This window comes from Rhinoderma darwinii, chromosome 2, assembly GCF_050947455.1.
Source record: "Rhinoderma darwinii isolate aRhiDar2 chromosome 2, aRhiDar2.hap1, whole genome shotgun sequence".
Taxonomy (NCBI): Eukaryota; Metazoa; Chordata; class Amphibia; order Anura; family Rhinodermatidae; genus Rhinoderma; species Rhinoderma darwinii.
The window spans coordinates 422,729,430-422,743,028 of record NC_134688.1 but is presented as its reverse complement, the minus strand read 5'-3'; the positions used below and the strand labels follow the sequence as shown (position 1 = coordinate 422,743,028).

At 42.1% G+C, this 13,599-nt stretch overlaps 1 protein-coding gene across 2 annotated transcripts in view; it reads left to right on the top strand.

Moving 5' to 3' along the window:
- Positions 1-12,495, top strand: part of PHF12 (PHD finger protein 12) — a 56,063-nt gene extending 43,568 nt beyond the window's left edge. For both annotated transcript variants that reach the window (XM_075854293.1, XM_075854294.1), the window contains 6 exons: positions 3,621-3,749; positions 3,882-4,025; positions 5,100-5,201; positions 5,530-5,612; positions 9,640-9,778; positions 11,280-12,495. In XM_075854293.1, the coding sequence (XP_075710408.1) occupies positions 3,621-3,749; positions 3,882-4,025; positions 5,100-5,201; positions 5,530-5,612; positions 9,640-9,778; positions 11,280-11,614 (932 nt within the window). In that variant the 3' untranslated portion in view covers positions 11,615-12,495. The remainder of the gene's footprint in view (positions 1-3,620; positions 3,750-3,881; positions 4,026-5,099; positions 5,202-5,529; positions 5,613-9,639; positions 9,779-11,279) is intronic.
- Positions 12,496-13,599: the final 1,104 nt, after the last annotated feature.

Below are 13,599 nucleotides of genomic sequence, written 5' to 3'. Positions count from 1 at the left end.
CAGAGTACATCAGGGCATAAGAGGGTATAATAATGGGGTAAATAAATACTTCATAGATGTGTGGCCGGTGTCGCACTGATAAATGGTGCCCAATCTTATCCGTTTTTGGACACACAATTTCTGTCGCTATATTCTGAGCGCCAGAACTTTTTTTTTTTTTTTTCCACCGGATTTTATTTGTTACGTTACCATCTGTAGTTTTCATTGGTACCAATCTGTTCGGCTGACAGAGAACAGAGTTGCTGGGGAGCCGCGGACACTGACACAGTCGGCGCCTGATCGCTTTTCACAGCGCTATGCCGTGTAAATACACGTCCTGGCAGCACTGGGTATGTGCGAAAAGGACGTGTCTCTACAGATTGTCGACATGAAAGGGTTAAATTACATGTTCACTTTGTTTGGGTCATTATGGTCGCGGCGATACCATATATGTGTGTGTTTATTTCTTTTTTACACTTTTACTAAATAAAACCACTTTTTAATGGGAAGAATGGTTTTATTTTTTTAACTGTAATCTTTAGTAATAATTTGTATTTCACATTAAAACTGACAGGCAATCTACTCTGGTATATAGCCAGGGCAGGCCCCCCCCCGCTGCCATGGCACTCCATCGGAGGGCTGCAATCTCATTTGTGGGCTGCAGATGGGGGACAGAGGGAGATCCCTTCCACTGTAAACTACTTAAATGCCACCGTCGCTATTGACCGCTGCATTTAAGGGGTTAAACGGCCGCAATCTAAGTGCACTTCAGTCGCTACCGTTGGAGCAGGAGCCCGGCTGTTATTAGACAGCCGAGCAGCCGCTCCAGCGTGCACAGGACACCCGTGCAGGACTTGGATTAGGCTGCCGTGAAAAAGGCGGCCTTGCCTGAGGCCACTTAGTGACTGACGTGAAAAGGCGTATTGGTGGTCACTAAGCGGTTAATACGGTCAACCTATGTATGCGGTGCACCTGTATCTATTCCACGGGCAGCGTGCACAGGCTAGAAACACCAGGTGTGTTGTAGGATTTTAAAAACTTTTTTGCATCTGTCCATGTTACTAAGCCAAGTACAGCAACGTATTTCCAAGGCTGCGCTGCACATTAAAAGCACAACATTAAAGGGAATGTGTTGCCAGCAAAACATGTTTTTGTTTTTTTTTTAGTTAAAGAGGCTCTGTCACCAGATTTTGCAACCCCTATCTGCTATTGCAGCAGATAGGCGCTGCAATGTAGATTACAGTAACGTTTTTATTTTTAAAAAACGAGCATTTTTGGCCAAGTTATGACCATTTTTGTAATTATGCAAATGAGGCTTGCAAAAGTCCAAGTGGGTGTGTTTAAAAGTACAAGTCCAAGTGGGTGTGTATTATGTGCGTACATCGGGGCGTTTTTAATACTTTCACTAGCTGGGCGCTCTAATGAGAAGTAACATCCTCTTCTCTTCAGAACGCCCAGCTTGTGACAGTGCAGATCTGTGACGTCACTCACAGGTCCTGCATCGTGACGGCCACATCGGCAGCAGAGGCTACAGTTGATTCTGCAGCAGCATCAGCGTTTGCAGGTAAGATCGACTTACCTGCAAACGCTGATGCTGCTGCTGCAGAATCAACTGTAGCCTCTGGTGCCGATGTGGCCGTCACGATGCAGGACCTGTGAGTGACGTCACAGATCTGCACTGTCACAAGCTGGGCGTTCTGAAGAGAAGAGGATGTTACTTCTCATCAGAGCGCCCAGCTAGTGAAAGTATTAAAAACGCCCCGATGTACGCACATAATACACACCCACTTGGACTTGTACTTTTAAACACACCCACTTGGACTTTTGCAAGCCTCATTTGCATAACTACAAAAATGGTCATAACTTGGCCAAAAATGCTCGTTTTTTTAAAATAAAAACGTTACTGTAATCTACATTGCAGCGCCTATCTGCTGCAATAGCAGATAGGGGTTGCAAAATCTGGTGACAGAGCCTCTTTAAAGGGAATGTGTTGCCAGAAAAACATGTTTTTTTTAAAAAAATTAAACATTTAGTGTGTGGGTGATTAAACATTGTTCAAATTTTTTTTATTTTTTTGCACGAGTCCAGGAAATATTATAAATTATTTCTAATTTATAATACTACCCATTTTTGGTCACTAGATGGAGCTGTTCCCAAAATTGCAGCATTGCAACGTTGGGTTAAAAGCCCTCGCTCTAGTGAGCTCTCAGCATCCCCCCCTCCTTTATCCTGGCTAGTGCCGGGATAAACGAGGGGTTTGAAAGGTTTAACCTCCTACACTGTGTGTCGCCATTTTTTGAGGTAACCCACAGTGTAGTAGGTTTACATACAGTAGTAAACACACACAAACACTAACATACATTGAAATCTCTTACCTGCTCCTGCCGCCGCGGCTCCCTCCGGCCCGTCCGCTCCCTTTGCTGCCGCTGTTCCATGTGCACAAGTCCAATTAGTGTGTAGGTGATTAAACATTGTTCTAATTTTTTTTATTTTTTTCATGAGTCAGGAAATATTATAAATTGGATTCAATTAATAATATTTCCCAGCACTGGTCACTAGATGGAGCAATTCCCAAAATTGCAGCATTGCATGTGGTATAGCAACCACATTGCTTTATGCTGCAAAATTGGGTAAAAATCCCTCGCTCTAGTGAGCTCTGAGAATCCCCCCCTCCTTTATCCTGGCTAGTGCCGGGAGAAACGAGGGGTTTGAACGGTCTAACCTCCTACACTGTGTGTCGCCATTTTTTGAGCTAACACACAGTGTAGTAGGTTAACATACAGTAGTAAAACACACTGAAACACGAACATACATAGAAATCTCTTACCTGCTCCAGTCGCCGCCGCGACCGGAAGTAGTAATCTTACTGCCCGGCCGCGACTTCCGGTCCACAGGAAAATGGCGCCGGACGGCGCGCATTTCAAATCGGACTGTGTGGGAGCGGCGCATGCGCCGTTCCCACACACACACGGCGTACACCATAGTGGATGGAACGGGCCCCGTTCGCAGTCCCTATGGGACTGGAGCTGCCGTATTCCATGTCTGTATGTGTCAATCGACACACACAGAAATGGAAAAAAAAATGGCAGCCCCCATAAGGAAAGAAAAAGTGTAAAAATAAGAAAAAGTAACACACAAATATAAACGTTTTTAATAAAACCCTAACATAAAACTGATATAAAAAAAAACATTTTGGTGACACTGTTTGAGGTTTTTTTTGTTGTCGCCCCCCCCCCACACACACACACACACACGGGCTTGTCTAAAACTAAGAAAACTGGCTTTTTTTCCCCCCTGCAGTTAAAATATTAACCCTGTGTGAAGGAGGCCTTGTAAGGAATAAGTGGTGGATCAAAGCTGTGTTGCTTATCGGGAACAGAATGGACTGGAATAGTGGTGTGGGGGGGGGGGGTGAGACCAGGCTGTAGGCTTAAAATTATCTTTTTTTTTTTTTTTTAGAGGGTGCATTTTGAAAGATTGAGGAGTCTTATCAAATAGACACACAATTAGAAAAATTTCTGTTCTTCACTTTGTATTGGCTGTTATGTGTATATACAAATATGCAATAAATGATATTCACATTATATTGCACAAAAACAGTGATACATTATCAAAGTGATTGGATTGTTTTTGTGTTACAGATGGTAAAGTCCGACCCAGTACGTTAATAATCGATGGGGCCTCAACTGGTACTTTACCTTATACAGTAAACGCCTCAGCGATGACAGAACTCGCAAACTCTCTCAGATCGCTGATGGATGGAAACGGAGGTAAATTACAGTATTAATTGTGCAAATGTTTTAGTAAAATATATGGTTTCATATTTGTTGTATCAAGTACTGGTTACCCAAGGCTTGCTAAAACTCGTTGTTCAATCTTTCTTTGGAAATGAATCATTGCAGAGATCCAGATCAACTTGCTGGATGAGAAGCTTGTCAAATTTTTGGCCATGCAGAGAATCCAGGAGATCTTCTCTTCCAAAGAACATCCTGTAGCAAGTGCCACCCGTCCTCCGCCAACTCCCTCGCTTGGACATCACGTGGAAGGTGGGTGCATATTGTACACTATTTGCTTGTAGTGTAAGGCTATTGGGATTCTCTTGTTAAACAGCAAATATGGAGCCTTTAGAAATGAGAGCTGGTGGACTTGTGCTATAGGCAACTTGCTTTGATCATTTATATTTTTCTATAAACCTCCAACAAATTGGCTGAATTCTATAATCTTTGTGGAGCTTTGACGTTAAAGGGAATGTGTTGCCAGAAAAACATGTTTTGTTTTTTTTAATTAAACATTTAGTGTGTAGGTGATTAAACATTGTTCAAATTTTTTTTATTTTTTTCACGAGTCAGGAAATATTATAAATTCGATTCTAATTTATAATATTTCCCATTGCTGGTCACTAGATGGAGCTATTCCCAAAATTGCAGCATTGCAAAATTGGGTAAAAAGCCCTCGCTCTAGTGAGCTCTCAGCATCCCCCCCTCCTTTATCCTGGCTAGAGCCGGGAGAAACGAGGGGTTTGAACGGTCTAACCTCCTACACTGTGTGTCGCCATTTTTTGAGCTAACACACAGTGTAGAAGGTTAACATACAATAGTAAACGTACACGAACATACATTGAAATCTCTTACCTGCTCCTGCCGCCGCGGCTCCCTCCGGCCCGTCCGCTCCGTCTGCTGCCGCTGGTCCAAGTGCACAAGTCCGGAAGCCGCGACCGGAAGTAGTAATCTTACTGTCCGGCCGCGACTTCCGGTCCACAGGAAAATGGCGCCGGACGGCGCCAATTTCAAATTGGACTGTGTGGGAGTGGCGCATGCGCAGTTCCCACACAGACGGCGTACACAGAAGTGGATGGGACGGGAGCCGTTCGCAGTCCCTATGGGACTGTGGCTGCCGTATTCCATGTCTGTATGTGTCGTTAATCGACACATACAGAAATGGAACAAAAAATGGCAGCCCCCATAGGGAAGAAAAAGTGTAAAAATAAGAAAAAGTAAAACACAAACACACAAATAAATATAAACGTTTTTAATAAAGCACTAACATCTTTAACATATGAAAAATAAATTTGTGATGACACTGTTCCTTTAACTATGTTTCTTATGTTTGCCTTGGTACAGCCCAGAGAAAAGATGTGCAGGCCAGGGCCGTGTTTTACCCCTTGATGATGGGTTCTGGGGCTCCCGTCAACATGTGCTACCGGACCCTTTATATTGGCACAGGTTAGTTTACCACATCGATTTAATAGTTCTTGTAGAAAATCAATGCCGTGCAATCTGCACTTTTCTTAGTGAAAGTTAACATTACTATTGTGTTAAAGCAATGTATGTGCCACGTCAGACAAGTGAGTCTGTCCTACCACAATGCCACGGGTCTGCCGTTTAACAGTAGTCCACAAGGCTTTTTTTCCATTTTTCTTTAGTATGTGGTTTTTGAGAAGGGAGGTCATGACGTTTTATTTCTATCACTGCAAATACTGAGCCTACATTATAAATGGCTTCGCTCCATTACAGGGAGCCTTCTCATCATGTGTCACCACTCTCATTACAGGAGCAGACATGGACGTGTGCCTTACAAATTATGGTCATTGCAACTATGTTTCTGGCAAGCATGCTTGCATATTTTATGATGAGGTATGTGTATCATTTCTTTTTTTATTTTAACTGATCTGTTTGTATGTCGGAGCCACCAGTAATTCCCGAATAGTCATACATATTATATATCAAAACAAAACATTGATCCCGTTCTAATACTAAAATGTGTGAATTTGCAAATGTAGAAAAATGCCGAAAAACTATAAATGTAGAAAAATGTTTTTACTCTTTGTACAATTTACACCTAATAATAAAACAAAATAAATATTAGTATAAAAAGGTTTAGGAAATTCATCCTGACAAAATAAAGACACACAACAAGTGTCTGGTCATTTAGGACCAAAACACTGGTCCTTTAAGGGATTGTGTATCGAATATATAATAATTATTATTATTTATTTTTTTTATATTCTGTTTTCTGTACATGATCATCTTGCCTGAGCTACTTACAGCATTTAGAGAGATGCTTCACAGCTGGCACATAAACCATAGGGACCAGTATACTGGAGATGTACGTTGACTTCTATGGGAGTTTTCTAGGCGTGCTCTGTGACCCAGAGGGGGAGGAGGGGCGCTGTGTCCATCACCTATTGTCAATGGTGGATCTTGTTATCTATATATAGGTGTTTCCTGTCGTTGTAATCCTGCCTGTGATGATAATGAGATGATTGCTGAGACGTGATCTCTACAGAACAGCAATAGGGGTTAAAAAAATTTAAAGTAGATCACACTGATCACTCTAAACTATAAATGTCTTAGAGGCTCCGTCAGACATTATAAGTGCCCTATCTTGTACATGATGTGATCGGTGCAGTAATGTAGATTACAGCAATGGTTTTTATTTAGAAAAACTATTATTTTTGACGGGGTTATGACCTATATTAGCTTTATGCTAATGAGTTTCTCAATGGACAACTGGGCGTGTTTGACTTTTTGGCCAAGTGGGCGTTGTGGAGAGAAGTATATGACGCTGACCAATCGGCGTCATACACTTCTCTCCATTCATTTATACAGCACATAGCGGTATAGCTATATTGCTATGTGCAGCCACATAAACACACTATAACGTTACTTAAGTGTCATGACAATGAATATACATTACCTCCAGCCAGGACGTGATGTGTATTCAGAATCCTGACACTTCGCTAATACAATTCCGACACTACAGCACAGCGAGCATAATCTCGTTTGAAATGACCGTTTACAGCGTAATCTCGCGAGATTACGCTTGTTGTGCTGTAGTGTCGGGATTGTGTTAGCGAAGTGCCAGGATTCTGAATAAACATCACGTCCCAGCTGGAGGTAATGTATATTCATTATCCGGGCACTGCAGTAACGTTAGTGTGTTTATGTGGCTGCACATAGCGATAAAGCTATATCGCTATGTGCTGTGTAAATGAATGGAGAGAAGTGTATGACGCTGATTGGTCAGCGTCATACACTCATCTGTACAACGCCCACTTGGCCAAAAAGTAAAACACGCCCAGTTGTCCATTGAGAAACTCATTATCATAAAGCTAATATAGGTCATAACTCTGTCAAAAATTATTGTTTTTCTAAATAAAAACCACTGCTGTAATCTACATTACAGCGCCGATCACATTATATACAAGATAGGCCACTTATAATGTGGTGACAGAGCCTCTTTAAATTACATCAACTGTACTGTATATGAGAACCCATTTTATTACTTTATTTTACTGTGACTGTGTAAAATATTTATTGTATGGGCAGCATATTACAGGGACAGGCCCGTTCTATTAGCCAAAACGGCATAAAAATATATTCTGTTTAGCTATTAGGCTTAGTTCACACTGAGTTTTTTTTTTTTTTTTTTTGGCAAGCAGAAAAAAAATCTGCCTCAAAATTCCTTCAGGCGTTTTTCAGCGTGGTTTTGCTCGTTAGGAGTTTGGTGTATTCATGAGGAGAGTGCTCTCCCCTACCCCTCTCACCCGTTTATGCCAATACACAGCAGCCGGCCGTCAACCACTGTAAGGAGAGTGAGGGGAGTCCTGTATATTTTTTGATCGCTCCTATTAGTCAAATAGCACAATTTTTTTTAATTCCCTTACCTAGGGCAGCATATTGAACTGACCGATTCACTGAAGGAACCAGAACATTCAGGTCATTAATGGGGTATGTTAAGGCGTTACAAGCGGAGGTGCACCTTCACCTGCAGTACTACATTATTTGCATTACCTCCAATAAGCATATCCACCTAAAACTTTAAAAAAATGGCCGTCTAGTAGTAAATCAGAAGTCGCAGCAGTAGTCTGTGTTTGTTAATGTTTTATTTGGTTCTGTTCACATCTGCACTATGGCTTCAGTTTATAACTGAGCCCATAGACTTCTAATGGGTATCGTCGAGGTAGCTGTCAAGTGACGGAAACCCAGATGAAACCATTAACAGGCCAGACACTAACGTCAAGATATTAATTTATGTTCACATTTTCCGATTTTGTTGCAAGGGCAATGCAGTCAGGGGGTTTGCTGGAAGTGACAGACTGGCGTAGCTATATTAAGCCAGTGGAAGGTATTTTCCCAACATTATTTTAATTTTTCATCTTTGTATTAAGGTGTTGTCCCCTTGATCTTATCCAGTGGCACCATGTATAGAGAAGTGTACAGACAAAGAGCAGAGTATTCTACCTCAGAAACCATTGACTGCTTTTTTGACCACCACACAGTGTTTGTACGTCGTAGAGGGTTGTATTACAGCGGACACCCTACTCTGAAGGCCCTTTTACACCGACCGATGAGCGTCCGGTGCAGCAAGCGCCGATCAATGAGACATCGTTGATCGGCGCTCGCTTGCTCCTGTCACACGGAGCTATGGATAGGGGTTACTCCGATCGCTTGTCCCTATCCATTATTATCATGTCGGCAGCGCGTCTCCCTGACGATAATCTTTTACTCTTTTAAAACGATATGACCAGCAGATGATCATCTGCTGATCGTTCCCCTGTTTACACAGGGCAATTATCGACAATGAGTGTTATATTAACGCTCGTCTGCCCGATAATCGTCCTGTGTAAAACCCCCTTAACGGCTGGGCTTGGAGAAAGGGCTCAATAGGAGCCAGTAAAAAAAAAACACTATATACTGCAATACATTAGCATTGCAGTATATTGTGCATGCAAACCATCTTCAAGTCCCCTAGGGGACTAATAAAAAAATGTAAAAAAAAGACTTAAAATACAGTTAAAGGTTTTTATGTATAAAAGAAAAGTTATTCTCCAAAAGTAATGTAAAAAACATAATTGGTATTGCCACGTCCGTAAGAATCTGAACAATTACTATGTAATATTTAACGTGCACGGTGAACGCCGTAAAAAAAATAAAAATAAACGCACCAGAATTGCAATTTTTTTTGTCACTTAGTCTCCTACAAGATATGGAATAAAAACTGACCAAAAAGTCGTATATATCCAAAAATGGTGTCATCAAAACTACAGCTCTCCCTGCAAAGAAAAACGAATGAACTGTCTTGGTCATTAAAGGGTTAAGGCCATTTATTTAATTTCCTATTCTGCACCAGAAAAATCATTGCTGAAATGTGGTTGCTCAGGGCACTTGTCTGCACCATGTTTGAAGGTTTCCATTCATCCAGGTCAAAGTAGATCTAGTAATGAATAAATATGTGGGTATGTCTACATTAGGTCCAATGCTTCAAAAAAATAACATTTAGTTTTTTTTCTTTAAAGCTTGTACACTGTGGTTAGCTCGGTTTTCCTGGGTTTAGATTTCGATCTAGGGCAACATCTGCATGGAGTTTTGTTTTGTTCTCCCCTTGTTTCTGTGGTTCCCTTTGTTTCCTCCCACACTCCATAAAACATACTGATAAGTCAATTGGCTTCCTATGAAATGGTCTCTGGTGTGTGTTAGAAATGGAACATTTAGATTGTGGACTGATGTGAATGATAAGACGTACAGTGCGTCGGGTTGGTGATATATGTGCAGCAGGAAATTGCTGATCTGTTGTAGATACGCTGTTCATGAACCGTTCTCCCATTACAGTACAAGAAATAGTTTAACATGTATATCCTGTGCTCTCTCCTCCATGTAGAACACAAAGCATTACGAGTTGCTGAATTACAGCGAACACGGAACGACTGTTGATAATGTTCTCTATTCCTGTGACTTTTCTGAGAAAATCCTCCCTACCCCTCCCAGCAGTATTGTTGCCAAAGTGCAGAACGTTATAAGTAAGTCATTTCTTTTCCTTTTTCTGTCCCAAATTAAGTAAAATGGAGAAAAAATAGTTTCTATTTAAAAATAAATGTGTAGCAAAGATAATTCTGACAACTTTGCAGATTGAACCTTTACAGGTCTTCAAAAATCACGCCGTTTATCTGCCACGATGGAGTAGTCGATCATTGTGTGTAGACTTTTGTACGACTTTTTTTTTTTTTTTTACCCAGATTTTCAAAGGGTCCCGTGACCCAGTTACTCTCACCCCAGTAAGAACAGGCAGTCCGTTAGAATTGATCCATTTGTCAGATAAATGTCGGCCAAACCTGCTGATTTCCTAAAAAAAAAACGGTCCACTGACAGCAGCTCATACCCCTCTTAATCTCAGCAGAAAGCTATTTTAAATGTATGGCCAGCTTTAAGGCTTCGTTCACATCTGCGTTGGGACTCCGTTCATGGGTTCAGACTGAGCTTTCTGTCGCGGGGAATCCATGAACAGAATCCAAACGGAAACCATGGTTTCAGTTTGTCACCGTTGTGCAAGGGTTCCTTCGTTTTGACAGAATTAATAGCGCAGTCGACTGTTTCAGTTTGGATTCCGTTCATGGGTTCCACTGATTGTAAGCTCAGACGGAACCCATGAACGGAGTCCCAACTCAGATGTGAACGAAGCCCAACTCTGTTTATCAGCCTATGGTATATATTACGCTTCACTCCTTATGTAAAAATTGACAATGCTACTTCCTGATGCAGTTATAGCCACTATTTTCCACCAGCTGTTCACTCCATCCCAGTTAGGCTCCACATCATGTTTTACCTTTACATTTGGCGAATATGCCAGGGAAATGTCATATATAGGACCCTGTGGAGAAAAAAAAAATGTGCCGCACAGTATACTTTTAGCGGAGACCAACTGTATAGGGAATCGCAGCAGACCAGGCTTTCCTGTATAGTTGAAAAAAAAAAGTATATGGTCTTATACCTGTCTGGCAGATAGCAAGGGACGCTATTTTGGCATTCGCTGGGTCAGTAGGGCTCTTTAAATATGTTTATCGTTTTCATCCGGCATACGCTGAACATACACACCAATTGTGATGTGAACCTGTGAGCCTTACATGTCGCTTTCCTTCTTATGTTTGCACCTAAAGCCATTCTTAAACCATCGTGCTTACTACATGGCCAGTAAAACATTAAAGAAGCACTCCACATTTGTACATTGGTGTTTCAGTAGGGTGCTGTGTGCAGAAAAACGTACCGATTCCTGCATCATTAAATTTTCGGGTCCGCCTCCGCCCACGTGATCTTCACTCTGACCTCCACTGTGCTTTTCAGAAAACCGGAACTCAGGCTCTCAATGCATTCCTATGGGAGCCTCGTTCTGGAGTGAAGATCACGTGGGCAGCGGCAGGCCAGGAAAATACATGAGGTGGAGTGCTTTAACTCTCATACAGTATGTATATTTGGTCGATCGGCATTTCACACTCTGGGAACCCATTGTTCTGTTTTTCCTTCTAGAGCACCGCAAGAGCCAAAACCCGGAGCTTGTTAAGGAAGAGGCAGTCATGAACTCGCATGCACAAGGTCCCCATGTACAGCCGTGTAACTGCAAAGCCAGCAGCTCTAGTCTCATTGGAGGAAGTGGAGCCGGCTGGGAAGGCACTGCTCTTTTACACCACGGAAGCTACATTAAGTTGGGCTGCGTTCAATTTCTCTTCTCCATCACGGAGTTTGCAACTAGGCAGCCCAAAGGTGAGAGTGAGGCCTTAGCACAAGAACTGGACTTGGAAGATAAGTTATCTATGAAGTCACCCCATCAGGTGCCGGTTTTACGATCCAACTCCGTTCCTTAGGAGCCAAACACTAGAACTCTTAAAAGACAAAGAACTCTTCCTACAATTCAACTTACTCGTCGGCGCAAACATGTCCAGTGGCCCCTCGGAACCCATGTTTTGGCCAGAAAGAGTTTGCACATCTGCATGATATGAAGAAACTTCACCCTTTTTATTTTTGTTTTTTCCTCTGCTCATTTTAGGGGCATTTGCACATATATTTCTATCATACATTTCATATATTATAAATATATATAAATATCTATTTTTTTTTATTCTAAGACTCAAACAGTCCAACCCCCCCCCCCCCCTCCCCCGTAGCGAGTTTACCTGGACAAGATTGCAACGTTTGGAGACCAGAAAAAACTGAATTTAGAAAAAAATTCTCCTGGTTCTTCATGCCATTGTAAATGAATAAGACACATCAAGCTCATGCATTTTTTTTTTTTGTGCCAGTGACCCTTTTATATAGCATTTCAGGTTTTCACTTAACAGGATTCATTTTGTTACATGTAACGGCTTACAACAAGTTCCCCCTTCTCAAACCCTGAGTCTGACCACAACTCCAATAAAGCCTCTTCAGCAAGTACAGCATTCAGCGTTTTGTACATACACAACAGATGGCTGACTTTTTGCCCTGGATTTTTTTTTTTTTTTATATATTTTTTTTTTAATGTATACAGTGCTGCGTGTGATATGCCTTTTGGCTCCTGTCTGTTGTAACAAAAGTTTTTGTTGTAAACTTGTTTGTCCCCTTTTTGTTTATTTTTAATGTAATACTGCCACTTCTCTTTGAGGAGATTGGACGAGCTAGATTCAATGTAAATATAATTGTATCGTTTTAGATTTTACAAAACCTTTTTTCCTGTATTCTGTATATATAAAAAGTTGATTCTTTCTGAGTTATATGTGTAAGGTCTTTTTATGACCTCCTATAACAGCGGATAATAACGTGGGTACGTTCTTTGACTTTTATCTGTATCAGTCAGAAACACCCCAAGATACAGCTGATAATTAAGGCCGGGTTCGCACACGTCAGATACGCTACGTAAAAACTGCGCAGTCTATCCGACCTGGAACCTCCGCAGCACCTTCCGTCATAAAAACCGCACCACCCCGTGGTGAGTTTTTTCGAACTGAATTTCCGCTGCGGATTAAAGCGCTCATACTTACCCACTCCCTCTTCTCTGCGCGTAGTCCGGCCTCCTGGGATGACTTTGCAGGCCATGTAATGCTGCAGCCTGTGATTGGCTGCAGCGGTCACATGGGAAGCAACGTCATCCAGGAGGCCGGACTGCAGAAAGAAGAGTGTTCTGGGCAAGTACCGTATATGTCGGCGTATAAGACGACTGGGCGTATAAGACGACCCCCAACTTTTACCCTTAAAATATAGAATTTAAGATATACTCACCATTTCGTGCAGGAGCGCTTCACTATGGCCATCGGCGGCAGGACCCAGGACTCTGTCTCTTTGAACTCGCGCATGCGCAGATAGGCTGCTTCATCGCGCGAGATCTGAGAGGCAGGGAATGAGAGGAAAGGGCGGGCCAGAGAGATCTACGGAGGCTTACAGGATCTTACAGAGATGTTCCCTGGCGGCTATTACCGGCTTCCCTCAGATCCGTGGCGGATTCCGTGCATCCCGGGAGCCTGTGTACCGGACTGCAGGCTCACAAGGTAACACACAACCTGTGTGTAGACAATATGTAGACTAGGGATGTCACGATACCAGAATTTGGACTTCGATACCGATACTTCGTTTAGTATTGCGATTTCGATACCAATTTCGATACTTTTGCCAACAGTAATAAAAAAAAAATTCTTCCGTTTTCTGATGTGAGGCGCGACGTGTGATGAATTTTGAACGCGCCTCACATTAATAGTAATTAATCCCATCATGTTTCTCAGTCATATTGGGTTAATGTGCGAGGTACATGATGGGGTTAATTACTATTAATGTGAGGAACATGGAGGGTAAATTCATCGCGCCTCGCGCCTCACATTAA